At 41.5% G+C, this 22,848-nt stretch overlaps 10 protein-coding genes across 10 annotated transcripts; 6 read left to right on the forward strand and 4 right to left on the reverse strand.

Annotated features, from left to right (window-relative positions):
- Positions 1–1,030: 1,030 nt before the first annotated feature.
- On the forward strand, positions 1,031–1,352 carry SS1G_11747 (predicted protein; the record flags this gene model as incomplete). The annotated part of the gene is made up of 2 exons (XM_001586668.1): positions 1,031–1,064; positions 1,219–1,352. The coding sequence occupies 2 exons, from the start codon at positions 1,031–1,033 to the stop codon at positions 1,350–1,352; spliced, it is 168 nt and encodes a 55-aa protein (XP_001586718.1).
- A 172-nt stretch (positions 1,353–1,524) lies between these two features.
- SS1G_11748 (predicted protein) lies at positions 1,525–1,689 on the forward strand (the record flags this gene model as incomplete). Its single annotated transcript, XM_001586669.1, has 1 exon — positions 1,525–1,689. The coding sequence occupies one exon, from the start codon at positions 1,525–1,527 to the stop codon at positions 1,687–1,689; it is 165 nt and encodes a 54-aa protein (XP_001586719.1).
- A 523-nt stretch (positions 1,690–2,212) lies between these two features.
- Positions 2,213–3,872, reverse strand: SS1G_11749 (hypothetical protein; the record flags this gene model as incomplete). The annotated part of the gene is made up of 5 exons (XM_001586670.1): positions 2,213–2,811; positions 2,862–2,924; positions 2,977–3,638; positions 3,693–3,714; positions 3,776–3,872. 5 exons carry the CDS (start codon positions 3,870–3,872, stop codon positions 2,213–2,215), a joined length of 1,443 nt encoding a protein of 480 aa, XP_001586720.1.
- A 595-nt stretch (positions 3,873–4,467) lies between these two features.
- On the forward strand, positions 4,468–5,172 carry SS1G_11750 (predicted protein; the record flags this gene model as incomplete). The annotated part of the gene is made up of 3 exons (XM_001586671.1): positions 4,468–4,541; positions 4,907–4,970; positions 5,032–5,172. 3 exons carry the CDS (start codon positions 4,468–4,470, stop codon positions 5,170–5,172), a joined length of 279 nt encoding a protein of 92 aa, XP_001586721.1.
- A 1,164-nt stretch (positions 5,173–6,336) lies between these two features.
- SS1G_11751 (predicted protein) lies at positions 6,337–7,801 on the forward strand (the record flags this gene model as incomplete). The annotated part of the gene is made up of 3 exons (XM_001586672.1): positions 6,337–6,348; positions 6,421–7,157; positions 7,204–7,801. The coding sequence occupies 3 exons, from the start codon at positions 6,337–6,339 to the stop codon at positions 7,799–7,801; spliced, it is 1,347 nt and encodes a 448-aa protein (XP_001586722.1).
- Positions 7,802–9,340: 1,539 nt separating this feature from the next.
- Positions 9,341–12,838, forward strand: SS1G_11752 (hypothetical protein; the record flags this gene model as incomplete). The annotated part of the gene is made up of 4 exons (XM_001586673.1): positions 9,341–9,397; positions 9,478–9,704; positions 9,753–10,045; positions 10,092–12,838. The coding sequence occupies 4 exons, from the start codon at positions 9,341–9,343 to the stop codon at positions 12,836–12,838; spliced, it is 3,324 nt and encodes a 1,107-aa protein (XP_001586723.1).
- A 378-nt stretch (positions 12,839–13,216) lies between these two features.
- SS1G_11753 (hypothetical protein) lies at positions 13,217–14,381 on the reverse strand (the record flags this gene model as incomplete). Its single annotated transcript, XM_001586674.1, has 3 exons — positions 13,217–13,717; positions 13,817–14,259; positions 14,312–14,381. 3 exons carry the CDS (start codon positions 14,379–14,381, stop codon positions 13,217–13,219), a joined length of 1,014 nt encoding a protein of 337 aa, XP_001586724.1.
- Positions 14,382–15,220: 839 nt separating this feature from the next.
- On the reverse strand, positions 15,221–16,579 carry SS1G_11754 (hypothetical protein; the record flags this gene model as incomplete). The annotated part of the gene is made up of 3 exons (XM_001586675.1): positions 15,221–15,302; positions 15,462–15,539; positions 15,591–16,579. 3 exons carry the CDS (start codon positions 16,577–16,579, stop codon positions 15,221–15,223), a joined length of 1,149 nt encoding a protein of 382 aa, XP_001586725.1.
- A 740-nt stretch (positions 16,580–17,319) lies between these two features.
- Positions 17,320–19,649, forward strand: SS1G_11755 (hypothetical protein; the record flags this gene model as incomplete). Its single annotated transcript, XM_001586676.1, has 3 exons — positions 17,320–17,326; positions 17,938–19,455; positions 19,642–19,649. The coding sequence occupies 3 exons, from the start codon at positions 17,320–17,322 to the stop codon at positions 19,647–19,649; spliced, it is 1,533 nt and encodes a 510-aa protein (XP_001586726.1).
- A 708-nt stretch (positions 19,650–20,357) lies between these two features.
- Positions 20,358–21,536, reverse strand: SS1G_11756 (hypothetical protein; the record flags this gene model as incomplete). The annotated part of the gene is made up of 3 exons (XM_001586677.1): positions 20,358–20,874; positions 20,930–21,196; positions 21,274–21,536. The coding sequence occupies 3 exons, from the start codon at positions 21,534–21,536 to the stop codon at positions 20,358–20,360; spliced, it is 1,047 nt and encodes a 348-aa protein (XP_001586727.1).
- Positions 21,537–22,848: the final 1,312 nt, after the last annotated feature.

Raw genomic sequence — 22,848 nt, forward strand, 5'->3', positions numbered from 1 at the left:
CTTTTGCCAAAAGAAATCAATAGTATTGTTTATGTGGCAGGGAAAATTATACTAGCAATTCTGTATTATATCCCTCTGGATTAGGTTGGATGTTCCCTAAAAATCGGCATGATTACCTATTCTGTAGACTGAACAAGGCCTGACTCATTTATGATGCACGAACTTGATAATCATTTATTTACTGAAGTGTCAATTGTAGGATTATTTTATTTTCCCTTTGTTACACATATATATGTATGTATATGTATATATATATCACCATCCCATAACATTGCTCCAACACTATAAAAGTAATCTCATCATCGCGCCTATGCCTCTCTCCACGTTATCCCCGCGCTCCCACCATTCTCCGACATACCATTCTGCGCTCAACCGACCGATCTCCCCCTTACTTAAGAATTACCTACTATCGGTGTATTCGAATCTCTATCTATTCTTGTGCATGCATGCATTAGATATGTTGAATTTGTAAGTACTAAGTCTAGGTTATTTATTCTTGGAATCTTGGAATCTTAGAATTGTAAGATCTTATATATTATGAATGGATGAATAAATGGATGGATGCAGGGATGGATAGAGGTAAAAGATATATGGCTATCGATATCGCTTTTTCTTGGGGAATGTGGGAGGAAGTTCTTATATGATATGTGAGATGAGGTGTGCGCCGTGTGGTGAGGATTTGGTTGCTGTAGCTATAGCTGTGGTTAAGGATTAAAATCATATTGATGATGTTAAAAGGATATGAGGGATGGTTTGGGATTTTGGGAAAGCAATTGGAGGGGGATGGTTTGTGAGTATTGGGGGAGATTAATTTTTAACCTCCGGTGAGTACTAAAATTCAGAGATTTCTACTCTTAGAGTGCTTATAGCATAGTAGATCGCCTAGTCGCAATTTTCGCCTTCGCACTTACCGCAAACACACCTTTATTCTCTGAAACCAGTCACTTTATCAAAAATATACTTTTCCCAGTTATTTCTACACTATTAATTTGAAATGAGAATGGAGCAGTTCAAATTCTATACACACTAAATGCCTAGCTTTTGTGAAGCTAAACCCAAGCGAAGTAAGTTAAAATTCCTGATCTATATCTATAAATCTGGCATCTTTGCAGTTCCACCTTCTTCCATCAAAGTAAAAACCAGAAACCTTTCTTCATATCGATCGAACAAGAAAATTTTCTTATACACCATTTGAAACATAAAATATCCTCAACCAAGAAAATCATTACAACAATATAACAAAAATGCCTGCACTCGCGAACGTCACCCATGTGCCAATGGAACTCATGGAACTCATCACCAACATGATTAACACACCCAAAGACGAATACAAATGCAGAGCTCAATTATGAATGATGGTCGTAATTGGGATCGGATCTGGGTAGATCCTCTTAATATGTATTTGCGCTATCGTGGGAATACAGATGGACAAAGTAAACAAGAAGGAAAATATTATATCCGTGAAATTTGGACCCAGCTTTCCGGTTCTGAAAGGGGGAGAGCGACTTTATGTCGAGGAAAATAATGACACGAGACATGAAGGGATTGTCGCTGCTAGAGGGTCGCGACATGAAATTGAGATTGTTAGAGATGGAAAAGCCTGATATCGATGAGGAGATTTGTTTCCCAGAGGCTGCGAATGAAGCTCCAACTTACAACCATGACTCTTCAGGGAGTAGTTTGGGATAATGGGAAAAATAAACTGGATTATGAGGTACATGATGACAGTTGGAATAAGCTCTGACTAGTGGCGTAAGAGGAAGTTTCGTATTTTCGGGAGGATGCGGGAATGAAGTCGAGAAGTTGAGGCGTTGACCTTCGCTTTATCTTTTGTACGGGTTGGGAAAGGGTTTGATTTTGCCGAATGTGGACTTTTCTGATATTTGGGATTGTATGAGAGGGCGCGGATACGTCCAGGTTGTGGCTAGTTGTATCAATACACGCAAAATAGAAGGAGACCATAAACAAATGAAAAGGAGAATTCGCCGATTTGTCATTAAAGATGATCACAACGTAAAATCACAAAATATAACAAAGAAAAATCTTTCTGGAACTACAGAATTATTGTGAACCGACAACTAACTTAATACCTGAATATATTATGTGAGATTTAGGTAATCAGCACCGACCAAACTTCTCTAATCCACTTCGACTTTAAACGAGATCAAAAACCTACAACAGCATTTCACATCTGGGGACCCCAAAAGCCGTATTAGACCCGCTCCACTGTTTCCACATTTCCATTACCAGCCTCAAGCTCCTTAGCTAGTGCAGGCGCACCAGCACTTTCAGTTTGCTTCAACGCGAATTCCTTTTCATTAACAGGGTCGATACCCACAGCGGTCAATCTTCGTTCATCCATTCTGTCCTTAACGATAAAGTTCACATATACGGGATAAATGTATGCCAACACAAATGCCATCATAGGAATTAACATGGCCATATGGAATGGTTTCTTGCTTCCAGAATTTGTTAGATGCGTGGCTACAGCACCCGTCATAGGTGGAAATACTGCTCCTCCAGAAATTGCAGCTACCAAGAGTGATCCTCCGAGTTTGGTATGTCGACCGAGACCACGGAGGCCGAGGGTGAAGGTTGTAGCAAAACAGGCGGACTCGAAACACAGGACCAGAACTAGACAGGCAATGCTGCCATTACCATGCGATTGAGAGGCAGAGAGAACAAAGAGCCAGGATAGAAAGAGGTAGGCTGCTAGGATATAGCGAGGTTTGAAGACTTTGAAAGTCATGAGACCACCGGCTACGAAACGGTTGAAAGCATAAAGACCTTGTGCTGCAGCGAATATGTCGGCTACTTCTGATTAGCGGGTGTTTGAAGAATACTAGGAGGAAAAGACATACAGCTGGTAGGTGCATCTTTGCCTGCTTCTACACAGAAGTTGACAAAATAATTTGCAACCGAAACTTTTCGCGTTAGCACCATGTTTGTCGGTCATGAAAAAGTTATTATCCTTACCTTGTGCACCAATATAACAGAACATACTCCAAACAGCAAGGAAGAGATTGAATTGTCTTTTGAATGGTCCAGGGTCATAATCGGCAATTTCCAATTCTTGGGTGCTCATATCAGCATCCGTGATTTCTGGCATTGGTGCCAAATAAAACAAGACGATCAGAAGGCCGACAAAACCAGCAACACCGAGGTAAGTCCATTGAACGTTCTTGAGTCCTTGATCATTGTCGACTGTCTTAGCGAAAAAAACGCGAGAAGCTAGGAGGGGGGCGACGAAAGAACCCACAGCTTGAACAGCCTGTGCGAGATTGAGACGAATCTCTGAATATCTTGGAGGACCGCAGATGGAGAGGAAAGGATCTGCTGCAGTTTCGAGAGTTGATAATCCGGCTCCAACAACGAACATACTACCACAGTATCCGCCAAATGAATGTTTCACCCCGCTTGGCCACATTAAAAGACAACCAACCGCAAGGACACAGAGCCCAGTCATGAATGTGACTCTAAATCCCCATCTTCGAAGTACCCAGCCACTTATTGTTGTTGGGCAGAGCGCATAAGCACCAAAGTAGGCGGCTGATAGGCCGGAGGCTTTTGAAGCGGTGATGTTGAGGGAAGTTTGGAAATGAGGATTTAAAACATCCAGAAGTCCGTAGGCAAATCCCCTATATTTAATTAGTCAAAAAGCCATGCCATTTATTCAGAAATCGTTCATTTACCAGAGGAAAAAAAGGATTGTGACTGCACAGATGGATGAATTAGTCTCAGCAAACACGATGGTGTCTGGTGGATTACAACTCACCTAGAAAATTGGGTATAAGTGATTGTCGTAATGTCAGATGTACCGCAGATGTCACCACATCATCAGCAACGGTAATTTTCCTCTTCCACAGTCTCATGTTGATTCTGTTTCTTTATGGTGTCCGCACCTTGGAATCCGTGTATCCTGTGTATTAGACTACACCTTGAATAATTGTAGGATATGAAGTCTGAAACCATGAGAAGGGAAGGCTCAGTATACAGATGATTTGAATAAAAAGAGAATGGTTCTCAAAGATTATACCACGATATGACCTAGACGCAAAAAATCTCGGTCTAAAGTTATACGACGCATAGCATTCCCTTTCAAGGCGGGGAATGCATGTATAAGAGATCATACCATTATAAGATAATCATATTAGATGGAGTTACACGGCAGCAAGGAGAATATCTCGTTCGATGATATACCGAAGAGTGAATCAAATAAAAAGTCGGGGTAGCTTCACCGCTTCCACTTTCCTGAGTAGATGTAAGCTTGCATTTAAATTATTACCATTTGTCCAATTTGATATTTATTAGGAGGTTTTGAAGATGCTCATTCGTTACCCTTCCTTGATAGATATTTGACACCGAGAACTATGCAGTGGCACTTGCAAGAAGACTTTGTATGGAATGGATGAACTCATCCTTGCCGCTTGGCCATAGAGTAACACATGGGCAACTACATATACGAAAATGAAAAAAGCAAACGAGATGACTGGTAAAAATCCCATGAGAACAATCACCAACTGTGGTGATTGTAAGGATGAGTAAGTGGTGCCAGGTCAAACGTTTTGAAGAAGGGGAAGAGGGGTTTAGAGTCTATCTCATGTTTTGAGTTGGATTGTGAAAGACAATTTTTGTCTTTTCTCTTACTTACCAAAGGAGGGCACAAATTAGATTACTAAAATTGTTGGGAACAGAATAACCTCAATTAAATCACGTGACCATATCCCTTTACCTCATACCACATAAATCAAGAATCCCAAGGGAGTGGTGAGATGTTGTAGTATAGCTTCATTAAAGTCATTTATATAACACCTTAGTGTATTTATTCATGGTTTTGAGCTAGACATTCAAGAATACCAAAACTATCTGCTCTGATTAGTGTTCCCAATAGACTGATCCGGATTAGGATGAGGCCGAACCTTACTTCGCCGGCGATTGGAAGAATAGAGCACAGTGTAGCTCAAGTTATTGTAAATTTTAACTACTACCAAATTTCTCGAGGATTCCAACATAACAGGAGTTGCAACGAAGGATGTGGGAGGATCCCTCTGTAAGCGGCAATCGGTCTTTGCTTCGACACAAGATTTCTTCACTACAGATTTAGTGGAAGTGTCAAGAAATCAAAGAATGTGGGCTCGTGTAGGTAAACAAGTCTTGATCAACAGTACCTGATTCTGAGGCACTTTCTTTCTTTCACATGAAGCCTGTTCAATAGACCTTCGGGACGTTTCATACCTGAAATTGTGCTTTTCCGTGGACATCGCCGATGTGATTCAACTGGGTGAGGCTAGAGGTATCTTGGTATATGGACATGGAAATGATCATGATCATGTATATTTCTTAAGGAAAGACAACAATGTCGGGGATCGTTTCGAGTGCCTCGCTTTACTCTATCTGTCCAGATTCTGGCTGCATCGTGTCAAGTGAGCGTGATTCTTATTATTGAAGGGAAGCTCTAAAATTGACACTATTTCTCATTCATTATCAACTTCTAGCGATGGGATGTTTATGATATTCGTCAATCACAGAAAGTTCGCTGCTTCTATCATGATAACAGGCCACGAACTGTATTCGTGACTGCCTCAAAACTTATTGAGCTCTCAATATTTTTTCCTTCCCTCCTGCCCAAAATATTTCGTCGGAATCATAGCTCCTTGATAAAAAACAGCCAAAATTGCTTCCGTTTCATCCATGATTTCTATATATCTCATCAACATCATATCAGCAGCCTTATTGTACGAGCTTACTCATGCTCGTTATCAGCATACTAAATATTTCCTATTTATTCTTGAAAAATACATTACTATGCTTCCATATTGCCCAACCACTCGCAATCCATTCATTGGAGATAATCCACCCCAAGAAGAATATTCCAACTCACCTGGGATAGGCTCGCGGCAACACAATTTGCGTCCCTCAAATCATCACAAAGCCTTCGGAAATGGACCAGCTACTTACTACGCACAATACTACTCTGCGAATTCTCATTCTCAGTATACACAGCACCATGCAACTACGGGTGAACGGAGTCCATTTTACCAACAGCCTATTACAGCCAATGAATTGAATCCTCAGCAGCCGCATTTATACTTCCCTAATGGGCCAAATGCCACCTACCCACCGCGTCACCTTGTCTATACGCCAGAGTTTTTCAGCTACTTCGACCCTCATGGCCTGCAGCCCAAAGATTATGCAAATTTCCCATTATTTGAATTATCACGCCATGAGCTGCGTTCGCAGCTAAACTCAATAGGCCGTGAGATCGGCCTACAAACCGTGGGGAGCACCACTACAGCTTCGAAATATGCAACTTATCTTGGGAATCCTGAGTTTCTCATGCTTTATCTCGTATGTTAAAGTTGAACATTCTTAATTTTTATGCATTCAATTCTAACTTATGGAAAGGTTGTATTAGGACAGTTTCTCGCACAGGGAGGTCAAGTTTACTTTGTCAAGCTTCCTCCACCGTCTCCGGGAAATTCTATATTTACCTTCCCCACTACGCCATCTTTTTCAAGTACTCTTCCAATCAGGCAAAATACAAGCAAAAGAGGACGCGATAGTAGGAAGGGTTTTAGAAGCTCTTGTAGAAAACTGAATACGGTCGACACAAATGATTATGTGCCGGACTTTACTCCACTTACGTCCATTGACGTTACGCCCAATAATGACTCTTCGCCTGGATTTTCTCGGCAGCAAGTCCCATCCAAAAAACACGTTACCATTGAATTCGGGGACGCAGTCTCCGTATGTTTGAATCTTGATAAACCTCCAGGAGGTCGTCGTGAGCCTGTAGAAACTGCAGGTTATCCTTTTCCCGTACTCGATGGTGAATCACTTCAAAAACTCATAGCTCACGAGAAGTCCCAAAAATCCGCCATCTCATCCACCATCTCATCCACGGCATCCAATGTTTCCAGTATGTTCAGTCCATCCGTTGAAACAACCCCAAACAGACCATTGCATGCATTAGTTCCCACGAGACCGCTTGCTCCTGAGCCATTGCTACTTCCCCACAGTACTTGCTTTATTCGTTGCGATCCCGATCAAGGTATCAGAATCTGCATTCTACCTGAGATAATGGAGAATTCGGAAATAACATGGATCGATCTTCCCGGAATATGGATCCACACGACGAAGCAAAAATTACCAGAAGGGTGAGTACACTATCTGAGCACAAAGATAGCGCTAATATCCATACAGAGCTTTTGTAATGGGTTTTGCAGATTGGATCTACTCGGAACAATGGATCTCGGCACTCTACCAGGAAGTTTTGATTAATGAATCACTGAGGGGGTGTGAGCAAGACTATGCCAAATCTGGACATGTATGGGAAGCGTCAGGAATAGTCTCTGGATACAAAGATGCATACATGGAATCTACTTCCGATCTGGAAGGTAATACCAAATCCGTACGCAGGACAATACAGTATCCCAGCGGCGATGATTTAGGCGTAAATTGGTCCGCGTCGGAAGCCGAGAACACAAGAACCAAATTGGCTAACAAGAGGGAAATTTCGGTGAAATGGGAAAGAGAGGTGCGAGAATCAACATGGCCCTGGTATCTTTGGAGACAATTTGGTTTGTCGAGAGGTTGGATAAAGGAACCCGAGGAATTTGGGGACAGAATGAGGAATAAAGATGATGTTGAAGGACTAAGAAGAATAATTACTCACGGTTGTTCACCGGTCGGTTATGAAGATATGGATGAGGCTTTGGATGGAGAGTCCATTGCTGATTTCAGGACCTGGTGGAGGATAAGACACAAATGTTTTGGAGGCCCTAAGTGGGAGGGATTGTAAGTGGATATGGGGGTTGTGATGTAACTGCCAAGCGAAAGTACAGCGATAATGTAACGTATTACCAGTGAAGATCAATGAGTTGAAGCGAGAGAAATAATGTGCCTTGTCCAATCCTTATGCATACCGGTCATCCTCGTCAGATATCACGTGATAAAAACCGTGTTTTTTTCCTCCCTCCTAGCACATTGAGAAGAATCGCTGTGCAAGCCAGTTAGTGCAAAATTCCATTAAAATGATAGGCAAGATTGAGAAAACCTTGATATAAGCCAGCTGTATGCTTGAAATGGAAGGGTACTCTTAGAGGACACTGATGGCATTCGTACATTAAGCGCTAGATAGCCCCCACTGAGATCCAAACGGATGCCCTAAATAGCTTTAGCATATACGCAGTCGAATGTGAAGAATTTGTTAGGGCTCATGAATGGTGGAGTGAGGTTGAAGCGAGAAGGGATATGCTCTTTTATGAATGCCAGGTGATCAGGGATCGCAACTGTGGATATTACTGTCGAGACTATTGGGCGCAATGATAGTAAAGTCTATGCGAATAGTGTGAAGCTCATATGTATCTGAAGGAATGAAGTACAGGAAGGGGCACTAGCAACAAGTCATTGGTCGCCTGATCGTATAGAATACCAGGGAATTCAACCACATCGCTTTGCTTTTTTCGGGGTGGCCGATGACTATTCCATTCGTCGTTTGCGCATGGGAAGCTAGAGCCGCATTGACAACCGAGATGCAGGAAAGAAAGCGATCGAGAAACTACTCCGTACAAATAGGGCTGACGAGCTCCGTTGTCGTGGCTAGCGAGGAGATAGCACTTGATAGGTTAGATGTATTCTTTCTAATCTAAAGCTCTTTAGCTTTTGTAGACGTACTCCGTACAGATTATTCAATATGGCGGGGTGGCACGACCAACAAAAGAAGCGGGGTGATAGCACGGATAAAAACCGAGAAAACTAACATTGAGGTTAGCAGGGGGTTGTTTCGGCACGACCCACTCATCAAGCGGCACTTAATCTTAGAACTTGACATCTTTAGATCTTGACATCCAAACCTCACCATTCACCTTACGTTATATGAGACAGACGCCGTCATCATATGAGACAAGGTATATCTTCACTTGGGACGGCATCTCACTGGCTAGTCGATGATGTAGTATAAAAGGAAATAGGAAGGTGGCCAAAGAGTCGAAAGTTACCAGCCCCCATTTATCGTGAAGTCCCTGCGATTTATCCGTACTAACCAATAAGAGCCTCTTTTTTACCCGATTCGGAAATTACCCCTGTGTTCAGCGCGCCACAACTGTGTGGTATTTTGCTAGTTGATAAACTACGGTGAAAAATATGTACCATATATGTTAAAACGGGCACTTGTGAAAATCATGAAAAGATTCCAACCGTTTTGCTTCATCATCATCCCATTGTTGTCACCCGCTAACCCTTGGCATTGAAGGTTGAATAATCACAATGCAGGTAAGATGTATGAGCAGATGAATGGGGCGTGAGGTGATTGATAGACGTCGAGTGAGATAGGAACGCAATGGCTATTTTGAGTGTTATTAGTGAGGGATTGAGGTCGGAATTCAGGAGAGAATTGGTAAGATCTAATTGTATTTCCTCAAATTTCTTTGCTTGAGGCTGGGTTGGCTAACATTTTCATTTTTCTTCGACCTGTAGAATCAGAGTTCTGACCCGAGGATTGGTTCTTCAAGAGACAACTCCACAAGTTCAACCGTAACAGCTGCAGCATCAGGGTCGAATTCCTCGTCATTTTCTTCACTGTTCTCCACTTTGATACCTGTGGGCGTTTTTGCTGCAGTTTGTACCATCTCCTTCTTGGTGTTACGGAGAAAGTATCCAAGGGTATATGCCCCAAGGACTTTCTTAAGTAGTCTAGAACCTCAGTAAGTTCGATAGCCCAAATGGGAAAACAAAAACTAAACGCATAATAGTGAACGAAGTAAGGAATTACCATCTGGGTGGTTCAATTGGGTGAAACCTTTCTTCAATACCCCAGATGAGGTAGTACTCAACCAATCTTCACTCGATGGGTACCTATTTCTCAGATTCCTCAAGATTATGTGTGTCATATGTCTTGTGGGATGTGGTCTCGTATTTCCTGTTTTGATACCAGTACATGTACTTGGAGGTGCCGGTAATGAGCAACTTGATCAATTGACCTTTGGAAATGTTACCAATACCCAAATGTACTATGTGCATGCATTTTTGGCATGGCTCTATTTTGGTGAGTTTAATTCCCTTGAAGGAAGATTTCACTAATGAACTATTAGGATTTATCATGTATACAGTCTCACGAGAGTGCGTATACTACATTAATCTCCGTCAAGCTTATCTACTTCATCCTTATTATGCTAAACGTCTGTCATCGAGGACTGTCCTGTTTACATGTGTTCCTCAACAAAATCTGGAGGAAGCTAAATTACGAAAGGTGTTTGGCGATGCTGTCAAGCATGTTTGGATACCTAGGGAGACTGGCGAGCTGCAGGATTTGGTGGACGAAAGGAATCAAACTGCTTATCGACTGGAAAGAGCGGAGACGACATTGATCAAAACTGCAAATAAAGAAAGAAATAGAGCTCTTAAACATGGTCATCCAGATCTTGAATCAAGCATCGGTATCAATTCTGTGCAAGAGACAAAACGAGAATTCACAGCTACTGGGACTCGGAGACCAAGCTTGGTTAGAAGTCCAGCTGACGTGACGCCCAGGGATAACGAGATGTCGGAAGTTCCCGTCACACCCAAAGATAATTTAGTAGGATCAAACTCTAGTTCAATTGATGGTACGGCGAAGGAAACCACGGCTCCCGAAGTAGAGATGTCGCAGACAAGTTCTCAACCTACCACTGACGTAAATCCCGCTACCCCTGCCCTCAAATGGGGAGACAATGGTTATGGAATGTCCGGGCCTCCTCCAGGAGTAAGTGGATCAATTGCTTCACAATGGATTCCTCACAGCTGGAGACCGACTCATCGACCATTATCAAACTATGGAAGAAGTGTCGATACCATCAAATGGACACGGAATCGATTGAAGGAAATTGGACCTCAAATTAGCAAACTGAGGAGAAATCATCGACAAGGAAAAGTCAAGCCATTGCCGGCCGCATTTATCGAGTTCGATACTCAGGTTAATGCACAATCCGCCTATCAAACACTCTCTCATCATCGAGCATTCCACATGAAACCCCATATCAATGGTATTCGACCACATGAAATTGTATGGGAGTCACTTCGAATGAAATGGTGGGAAAGAATAATGCGCAACTTTGCAATCCAAGGTTTCGTTGCCTGTCTAGTTATATTTTGGTCCGTTCCCTGCGCATTTATCGGAATTGTATCCAACATTAATTTCTTGACCAAAAAAGTCCCATTTCTTGGTTGGATCAACAAGCTTCCCTCTTCAATTCTTGGTGTGGTTACAGGCTTGCTACCAGCTTTAGCATTGTCAATCCTTATGGCACTGGTTCCAGTTATTCTACGAACTTGTGCTCGTCAAGCCGGGATACCATCTTACTCGATGATTGAACTATACACACAGTCTACCTACTTTGTATTCCAAGTGGTACAGGTATTTCTCGTGACAACCATCACCTCAGCAGCATCTGCTGCTTTCGAAAAAATCGTCGAAGATCCAACTTCCGTGCGATCACTACTTTCGCAAAATCTACCCAAATCATCAAATTTCTACGTCTCCTATTTCATTCTCCAAGGTCTTGCCATGTCCGCTACGAGATTATTACAAATACCTACACTGGTTCGTCATTTGATATTTCAAAACGAACAAAATCCGAGAGTCATGATCAATAAATGGCACAAAATCAGAGTCGTACATTGGGGAGCTGTTTATCCTGTCTTCACCAATATGGGTGTTATAGCAATCACCTATTCACTGATCAGTCCGTTGACTATCGTATTCGCACTCATCGGGTTATCTCTGATTTACCTTGTATCGAAGTATAATCTACTCTACACATATTCCTCGGAGATATCGACGCGGGGGCTCTTGTATCCCCATGCTCTTAAACAGCTACTCACAGGTGTATATCTTGCGGAGATTTGCCTCATTGGTCTTTTTGGATTACGAAGCGCATTTGGGCCATTGGTGATCATGTTCGGATTAACAATCTTCACTGCATTAATTCATGTCAGTCTCAATGAAGCACTCGGACCACTCCTCTGGAATCTCCCTCGAACTCTCGCTGTGGAAGAACTATATCGCGGATTAGCATTCAATTCCGATCTCCAAACACCTATGCCTACCTCAAATAGACTCAGCAACACAAATGAAAATGGCGATTCATTCTTCCCAATGGACACTCCTCCACAATCTCAATCGCAACCAGCAGTATCAACATACATAGCCCATCGCATGTCCAGTACCCCGAATGTTCAACCGACTATCCATGAAGAAGATGAACATGAAAAGGAAAATAACTCCTCCAATTCCTCCAATAAAGACTCCGACGACGACGAAGAAGACCACGAACTCAACCCCCAAACCCGGTCTATCCACCCCAAAAATATCGAAGGACTCCCTCACCTCTCAAAACTAACCTTCACCTTCCTCCTCACCGCCATCCGCTCAAAAGTCCAACCACACCTCCACAAACTAACTCCCTACTTCATCTACCTAACCCCCCTCATATCGCCCACCTACGACCCCCTCAAACCCCCGAACTTCCTAATAAAATTCCTCCACCCAGAAATCTTCTCCGACTACCACATCCTACGCTCCCTCACCGCTCCTCTCCCATCCATGGACTCCGGCTTCGAATACACAACCAAACAACACGAAGATGCGTATTTTGCACCCTGCGTAGCACGAGGACTTGATCCTAAACTGTGGATCCCGCGAGATGACGCCGGAGTTAGTAAACAGGAATGTGAACACACGAGAAAGATTGCGGGTGTGGAGTGTAGTGATGAAGGGGTGGAGTTGACTAAGGAGGGGAGAATCGTGGTTCGGGATTTGCAGGCTGAAAATTGTATTTGGAGGAAGGAGACGAGGTTTTAGGGTTGCGTTCTGGGGGCTGGGGGCTGGATATGGGAGTTTGGGGATGAGTGGGATTGCATGGCGTTGAGTTGGTTATGATGTGATGATTGTGGATTAGGGTTTTGGTTATTTTATGGGGACTTGGATAGATTTTGTGATGGTGATGGTAACGGCGTTGGAATATATATTGGATTTTATAATAGGGATTGGTTTTCCTTAGCTTCTCTTCTTTCAATGTGAGGTTAGAATATTAATCCGAATATCTGATTCTTTCTTCGCTACTGATAATATGTGGCTTTGCTTTTGTAGATGTATAGATTTATATTGCATATATAGCAACAAAATGGTAGAGTACTACTTCCACGTGTAAATCACACAATCTACTAGCGAGAAAACCCCCTAATGAAAATACGAACCCGCCACCGCCTTCGTCTTCCCCCACGCCCTATCCAACGCCTCCACCACCCCCTCCCCTAAAGCACCTTTCTCCAAATCCACCAAATTCCCCCTCAAATGCGCCTCACTACTCGCCCCAATAATAATTTTATCCCCCCTCTCTGCCTCCAACAAACTATGATGCATCAACCATCTCAACGCACATTCCGCCTCCGTAAGACCTTCCTTCCCGCCCGCTTCGCGAATAATATCCAATGCGTCGAACATCGTATCGTTCCAGTATCTCTTGCGGTAAAGTTGGCCTTGCACGTGTGATGCGTCGAAGCGGGAAGTTGCTTCTACGGATTCTTGATCCCGGTGGTAGCGGGAGGTGAGGTAGCCTCCGGCGATCGGGTTGAAGGCGTAGAAGGACATGTTGTAGTTGTGGAGACAGGGGAGGAGTTCGGGTTCGATGGTGCGTTGGATGGCGTTGTAGACGCCTTGGTAGATGGTTGGACAGATCCACTTTTTTGGTGGTTTTAGTGTTAGTTTTTGATTTTTGGATTCTGCATGTATGGATGGATGGATGGGATGGGATGGTTGTTTGATGAATAAAAGACTTACGTTGTTTTTAATGCATAATTCTTGGATTTGTGCTACTTCCCATGCGGTGTAATTACTAATTCCAAATTTGGTGAATTTTCCCTCTTTATGTAAGATATCAACCGCGGCAAGAGTCTGCTCGTAAGGTGTACTCCTATCCGGAGCATGCAAATAGAAAATATCGACCTTTTCAACTCCTAAGGCCTTTAAACTCTTATCCAGATGAAGTCTGAGATCATCAGCTGAATGCGTAATTTGCATCCCGTTATTCTTAAAGGGATAAAGTTTGGTGGCCATGATGATACCACGGTCAGTATAGGAAGGTTGAAGTTGGCCGAGATATTCTTCTGAGGAACCCATGCCGTAGACACGGGCAGTGTCTATTTCGTTGTGGCCATGTGATTGGAAGATTTCGATCATGGATGTGACGTCTTTCATATCGCCAACGCGGACTTGCATTACGCCTTCATAGATATTAGTTCCATGGTGTTTGGATTGAAGGTAAAATTTACTTACCGGGTTTTCCAAATGTCATTGCGCCCAAGACAATGGGAAGCTTGGTCTTAGCCTTTGTTTCTGGTGCCATATTTACTGATTATTATGTGCTTTTCAGATTTATATTTTGAAGATGGATAAAGTAGCTTTGCTTCGATATATCAAAGTCTTGCTGAAGGATTTGGTGCAGAAACGAATTGATTCTTTTATAGCTATGATCAAATGTGAGATATGAAAATAAAGTAAAACCACATCAAAGGTTCAATCAACACATTATATATATATTTCTAGCATTTTCAACAAGTAGCCAACGAACGACCAAAAAATCTGTCTCTCTGTCCCTCATCTGGCGATAACGGACTTTACTCTCTGTGCCGGAATTAGACGTGGCGATGGGGTTAAGAATTTCGGCCGACGAAGGGATCACCAGATCGGCTTCTTTACCGAAAAACCATGCCGATGTACATGTGCGGCAACAAAGCATGCAACACTCCACTGATAAGCATATAATAAAAGATGGCAAACTACAAATAGAATAGTGACCCCATATATAAGTGGAGTGCGGCAGACTGCCGAATATATATTTCTATCCTAATTTAGATGGATATCCACATTTACATGCGAAAATAGCCCAATAAGTATTTCATGAGATTTTTGCTCTGATCATAAGATTACAATCTAAAAATAAAAGCACAGAAATAGATTTCAAAATTTCAAGTCGAAATTTCAGATACTTGAAGTCTCGAATTTGGAAGGTCCTGTTACTATCATTGCAAATGTCTTTATTTACTACTATGATGAGATTTGATATAATTAGACCTTTCGGCTAATTTAATCAAAAACTCTAAAAATAGTACTAAGATGATGTCAACAGTCAGCTAGCATCTTGTCTACCAAACTGCTTCCCTGCATCTAAAACTAAAGCTAAAGCTAGAGCATATATCGAAAATATGGATTCTGCTTGTCGGTCAAGTCTTGAAACGCCATTTTATCTCTATTCTCCTCGTCTAATCTGGAAGATGCCAGTCAGCACGATTTTGTCACGAACTGACACTTCAGTACAGATAGAATGATTATAACGTGGAAATTTTAATGGTGGTGCAATGATGCATTATCAAATTCGTGGGTTATCGCATCATTATATATATGGATGAAAGTGGTATGAACTTACTCCATTAATCCTCTCTTTTGATTCTCCTTAGCCAATAAAATATACAGCACCACAGCAGCCACAACAGTAATACAATAACTAATTCGTATTAGTATTCATGCTATATAGACAAATTGAATTCAAACCTACCAGATGATCAATCCCAACCAGAGTTCAGGATAATGTCTCGACTTCGTTTGTGATATAATCAATTGAGGTCCTACAATATTACCAACACAATATGCCACAAAAATAGTCGCTGCCATAAAACATTTCTTTGTTTGTCCCGCAACATTTGCCATACCAATTGTGATAATCAAGCTCACTACTGGTCCAAAGAACCCAATTATGGTGTACCCGACGACTGGAGTCGCTGCATGACGATACCAGGAGCTTTTCCATATCATTGCGCAACCAGCAATCACAGGAAGACAACAGGTGATGAGGAGTATAATGCGAATATTTGGGATATGCGATGAGAGATAGCCGGTAAGTAGAATGAAGATGAAGCATATTGCACCCAGAGGAAATTGGAACAAAATAGAGTCGAGAGCTGAGTAGCCAAAAGTAGAAACGATGAGAGGACCAAAGCCACTAACTGCTCCATTGACGGTATAAGCCGAAGCCATCATAATGGCCACCAACCATACTTTTATATCGAGTATAGACTCCTTAATTTGGTACCATTTGAATTTAGTACAACGAATACCAGTTTGACCATACCTCAGACGTTCCGTAGCTACCATACGCTCATCCGTCGTAAGAAACCAAGCGGAGACGGGAGAATCAGGCACGAAGAAAGAACAAATCCCAAAAAGAAAAGTAAGAGATCCAGCAAGTAAATAAAGATACTGCCAACGTTTAAGATTTCCACCTTCAATTTGTCCAAATGCATAATTGAGTGCCCCACCAATAATGGTAAAAGCGCCAGTTGAGGAAAACCACCAACTTTGTCTTAAGGATTGCTCGGACTGTGTATAAAAAGAGCTGATTATACACATGAAACCAGTTGGGATGATACTTTCGACGAAACCTAGGAAGAATCGTTGTGCATATAGACCGCGCCAACTCGTAACGGCGGTTGTGCACGTACAGATTAATGCCCAGAGGCACACGATCACGCCTAATATCCTACCCATATTGAATCTTTGCAAGACAAATGTCATAGGGTATAAACCTGCTAACATGCCAAAGTAAAAAAGGGATGTTGCCCAACTAAGACGAGAGGTATTGGTTGTATGTGGCGACACATTTGTATTGGTGATGGATAGGGAAAGATCAGTCGTCATTCCGAAGAGAACTGCGGATCCTAGAATTGCCTAAGATTATGGAATAAGTAATGGAGACAAACAACGTGGAAGTGCATGTATCATACTTTATCATAGTAAACTAGTCCATAACCAATGAACATAGCAGGAACTAGAAACCAATCTATCTTTCGAATGACTCGAGCTTCTATGGCGGGATCAATTTCATGACGATGTTCTCCAACTATAGCTATAGCTATATCTTTATCTTGATCTGAAGATGATGATGCAAGTTCATGTTGACTATTTCCAAGCACTGGCCTTGCCTGCTTTCCTTCTGCAGCTTCAGATTGGATATGAGAACTCATTTTGCGGATAATAGCATAGTGATGATATCCGGAAGATTTTTTTAATCGTGAGGTTCAGCATAGCCGAGTCTAACCTATACTAACCCTAACCATACACCTTCAGATATCGACAGTGCAGGATAATTAGACGTCTGTAGATTGAAATTTAGATTGGAATTCTGTTTTCCTTACGATACCTTACGATGATATTCACTCATGATGTCCTTGTGGAATCGATGAATCGGCTTGGACTTTGAAGCGGATGAGGAGAGCTAGGAATCCACAATGTTGTGTTGATTTCGTGGATGTTTGTATCAAGGTAAGGCAGCAAGCAAACCTTTTACTACCGACTTGCCAATTGAGCAATACATACAATCGCCACAGCTCAGCTATTTAATAATAGACTTATAAGAATATGAATGTTTGCTTGCCATCCCCAAGCCATATCATTCGAACACCTTAACAAAATGATGTCGTTGTGATTGAGTTTTAGAGTATCCGTAGAGTGGTTCCGTGGTTCTCCAGGTCTTACTTCTCCACTGAGGGTCTAGGATTCTAGGGTTCTAAGCTTTATTAGCCAGTCCATCAGCCTTGTCCAACTGGTTTCACAGCCTTGCGGAAGTGTCAGCCTCGTAACACAGCTCAATTATCAAAAAAATTGTGGTGTAACATGTCTTGTGTAACATTAGCCACGCCAATTGAAAGACATGATTTCAATAAGGCGAGCAGTCAATAATCCTGCGCCATTGACCTCATTAAGGACTTCAACATTTCCCATAAGAAAGAATGTAGTTGTTCGGTCATCATCGACTACAACCTCGCCAAATCTTTTCAGACAATGGCACAAAGAGACAAAGCATCCTTATTCACGCCACTTCTCTAATTCAACCAATGTCTCTCCAGCTCTCAAACTACACAATCAAACGGTCGAGAAAATATCTGCAAACGTTCGACAATTCTACGAACGAAAAGAGAAATTTAGAATTAATCATGGCTCTACGAATAGTACACGAAATAATGCAAAAGGCAAAAATATAATCAATATTGGTGGACTGTCACATGTATTGGAAGTCAACACTGCAACTCAGACAGCATGGGTAGAACCAAATGTGCCAATGGATAGATTGGTGGAAGAGACGTTAAAATATGGACTTGTACCACCAGTTGTCATGGAGTTTCCTGGAATTACTGCTGGAGGAGGATATGCGGGGACATCTGGTGAAAGCAGTTCTTTTCGACATGGTTTCTTTAATGAGACGATCAATCGGGTTGAGATGATTTTGGCAGATGGTCAGGTTATTCAATGTTCGAAGACTGACAAGCCTGATTTATTTCATGGAGCGGCCGGAGCGGTTGGAAGTATGGGTGTTACGACATTGGTTGAGTTGCAGTTACAAAAGGCGAAGAAATTTGTCGAAACTACATATCATCCGGTATCTAGCATGCCAGATGCAATCAAGAAGGTTGAAGAGATGACTACAGATCCAACCATCGATTATGTTGACGGAATTATGTTTTCGAAGGGGAAAGGTGCTATCATTACTGGTCGTTTGACAGATGTACCAACAGACAATACTCCAGTACAACGTTTTGGTAGTGCTTCAGATCCATGGTTCTACATGCATGTAGAATCCAGTATTGGCAATAGTAAATCCGCCCCAAGATTTGCTATACCTCTCGCGGAATACTTCTTTCGATATGATCGTGGAGCATTCTGGGTAGGTGCTTCAGCTTTCAAATATTTTTCCTTCCCCTTCAACAAATTTACTCGATGGTTCTTGGATGACTTTTTACACACCCGTATGTTATATACCGCACTTCACACTGCTGGTATGCCACCTGGCTATATTGTCCAAGATTTGGCTTTACCATATTCCACCGCCACAGAATTTGTAGAATACACCGATGAATATTTTGGAATCTATCCCTTATGGCTCTGTCCATTAAAGCAAAGCGCAATGCCAACCATGCATCCCCATTCCGCCTCCTACGAAGCTGACGGGAAAACCCTCAAACCTCTAATGAACATCGGACTCTGGGGCTACGGAAAAGAAAAAGATCTCGTAAAAGCCAACATCAGTCTCGAGAAAAAGCTCAAAGAATTAGGTGGCATGAAATGGTTATATGCACAAACCTACTACAACGAAGAACAATTCTGGGAAATGTATGATCGCAAATGGTATGATGGGTTGAGGGAGAAATACGGAGCAACCACTTTACCAAGTGTTTATGAGAAAGTCAAAGCAGCCCCAAAGACCGAGGTAGCAAAATCCTTGAGCTTGTCGGAGAAATTTCTGAAGGCGTGGCCGATAAGTGGCTTTCATGGCATTTACAAGGCAATACAAAGTAAAACTTATTTAGCAGCTAGGGCTTCTGCATGGAAGACTTTTAACTTTGCGACGGTGAAAGAGAAGGAAGTTGGTAGGTAGTTTCCAGGTTATTATATCTCGGTAAATTAAATACACTCCCCTCCAAAATCTATCTATCTATGTATGTATATACACCCTACACCAGAAAAAGCCTTTCCAAATCATCATGTGTATATATGCACAAGAAAAAGGAAAGCAAAGCAAAGCTAAGCTAATTTTGCTCTTGATAGATACCTAGATGCCTAGCTCACCAGCTGTAAATAGATATCTCAATACCTAATTAAATACCTAGTATATATAGTATATACTCAATTCCATCACTCCATCACAATAGCTCCGATGTTTATAGAGTTTTTTTCGTATCTTTTGTTAGGTTTTTTTTGGTTTTGATTTTTTTATTTTCTTTGGGGGAGTGCGGGGGGGGCGGGCATTTTGAGATTTGTAAATAATCTTATATGATTGCTTATGGATTTGTGGTGATGAGATATAAAAGTAGTGAAAGACATAGAGATAGAACTATACTTTTGGTGAAGAGGGTGAGTGGTAAATGGGAAGGATATTAAGTGGGATGGAGGGTTTGTGTGATCTTTTGTGGGAAGCATGAGTGATATTGAAGATCCCCTAGTGAAGAATACAATGGATTGAAGTGAAGTCCCTTGTATAAACTATACACCGAGTCATGTATTCAAGAATTCTCGTCCTTGAAGAAGGGAAATTGGATGGGCGGGGTATTTGTATTAAGGAGGGGATGAGGAGGGTAGTACGCATTGGATGGAATGGGATGGGATGTCGAGGGGATTTTTCTTGCTCACTATATATCCTATCTCCAATAATAACCTAGCATTTTAAAACAATTCCATCCCATCACACCTCAGACAATCTATCTCACATTTCACACATACACCTCACATCTCACAACCCATCCCCCTTCCCACATCCCACCTACCCCCCACCCTAAAAAAACCCACCAATTGCAATTCCCTCCCTCATCCTCCCCCAAAAAACCCTACAAGCATCCCTACTCGTAAACACATAAATCAACGCATTCCAAAACCCCTGCAGCGGCAACACAAACACGGAAATATACTGCAGCGACATATTAACCATTCCCGGATAACAAATCGAATAGATTCGATTGGCGGTTGAGGGGATCCATGTTATCATCATAGCGAGAAAGAAGAGGAGAGAGACTTTTGCGTAGGCCCAGAGGGCGGTGTTGGCTTGTTTGTTGGGGGGGTTGCTGGGTTTGGATTTTTGGGGTGGTGAGAGGACGGGTTTGGTTGGGCTGGGGGATGTGGTTTCTTTGTTGGTGTTTGTAGGGAGGAGTTCTGTCTGGGAGGATTTTTCCTGGCGGAGTTTTGGTAATGAGGCTGGTGAGGTTCGTTGGTTTGCTGTTACAAGTTCTTGTCTTTTATCGTAGATTTTTTTGCCTGCTACCGTGTATATCATAATAGTGATGAAAATTGTAATCCTTTGATACATCCATCAGTCAAATCCAACGCAGTAACAAAATCATCATAACTTACCAAACCGGCACATAAAAACTCCATAATCTCCACCAAGTCCATTTCGAATCAATCCAACACCATGAGATGGCACTTCCATACATATACCCCTTTTCACGCGTATGCACGAAAAAAAATACAAAGGCGGGTATAAATGGAACTCCGTAACAGAGAAGCATATACCATTTTTCTAAACGTCGAAGCTCGATGACGTCGAATTGGAAGAAAAATGCAAACATTACGTTACAAGCCATTGCCAATGTCCAATAGGCATCTGCTGGGAGAAACCTTTTATTTTTTTTTTCATTTTTCAGATTCACAGTAACTTTATTATTAAAAGAGGAAAAGAAAAAGAAAAAACTTACATCTGAATAAGAAAAGCCTGAAATTGACAAAATCTTCCATCTGGTTTCCCCAGAGCAGATCTCGAAATCAACGTAGCGAGATTTGTGAATAAGTTTCCAAGGGATGCGTAAAAGACTAATCGATTAATTGGTTTGCGAAATGCCGTCGTGCTGAGAAATGTAATGATTATGAAGAAACTTCCCAAGAGCGATATTCCGGAACATGTTCGTTCGATTGCGATGATGGTTTGGAATTCTTGGTGGGTTATGTTTTCGGCTTTCATTTTGGGGGTGGGGGGTTGGAGGGGGGGATGGAGGTGGAGAGAAGGCGCTTGGGGATGTGGATGTATACGTTGTAGTAATAGCGGAGGAGGAGAATGAGAATACTTAGGTTGAGGGCGAATTTGCAATCTATTGAAAGGAGGAAAAGAGGGGTTTTGGGTTTCATAGGTAACGAATAGTTTTAGATTAGGTTAAAATCTGAAATAAGGAAATTAAGAATTGTAGGTATGTTTTCTTGAGTGAGTGATGATGTTTTGAAGACCTGGGTATTGACGAATTTGAAAGCCACGGTGCAAGAGCTGATTAGATACTTGCAGAGTTCCTTCCTGAGTTAAATGTTGCAAATTTGGTGACAATAGTAAAAGATGGTTCAAGCCGTTGTAATCAAGCAATATTTCATTTACTGAATTCGAAAAGTACACAGAATTTGAAGGAGATATTAAAGCGAAAAAGATACAGTACTAATCAATTGCTATCAAATATTTTATAATTTATATTAGAAATAATCGAAATTGTTAAAAGGAATGACCTCACACAGGGAATAGTGGGAAGCTGATAGGGCAGAACTGAGGTAATATTGGTCTAGTAGGTTAATCTCTCTTCTAAGTTCTACGGAAGTGCGAAGCTCTCTTACAGAGAGCTTCTCAATCTAGTCCTAATAGGACTAGTGCCCTGTGCACTGTGCTACGCAGGAACCATTCACTTTAACAGAAATATAAGAATTCTGGAATTTACTCACTGCACACTATTCGAATTCGTGACAAAATCCCTGCAAAAACTATAATATCTCATATAAAATTAAATATCAAATAACTTTTTTAATATTAAATCAAATTAAATAAAATATTGATATATTATAATTAACTATTAACGAATTATAAAAAATTATTTATTTTATTTTAAGAATTTTTGTTGAAAAGTTATATATATTTAAAATTGAAAAAATACAAATTTTTATTTTTGTAACGCTTTTTTGAACTTTTCTCTATATAAAATAAATAATTTTTGTAAAAAATATATATATAACAAAGAATCAATTAGTTGTTACGAGATTTGCCGTCTAGATGTTACGTTGGACAGTAACATAGGTCACGTTCTTGATCACATGATCAAGAAACCGACAAATCGAGATCGGCTTTGCGGTAATCGAATTGTCGGGTTTATAGCCATCGGTTTTTAACGAGGCACGAAGGTCTATATAATCAAGATGGATTCCCTTTGTATAGAGCTTCATGCTCACGATCAATCATTTAGTATACTCTACTATTAGTTACGAATTGCATATTATTATTTGTCATTACTTAAGTCCCTGCT

The sequence above is a fragment of the Sclerotinia sclerotiorum genome, genomic scaffold (assembly GCF_000146945.2).
Source record: "Sclerotinia sclerotiorum 1980 UF-70 scaffold_20 genomic scaffold, whole genome shotgun sequence".
NCBI lineage: Eukaryota > Fungi > Ascomycota > Leotiomycetes > Helotiales > Sclerotiniaceae > Sclerotinia > Sclerotinia sclerotiorum.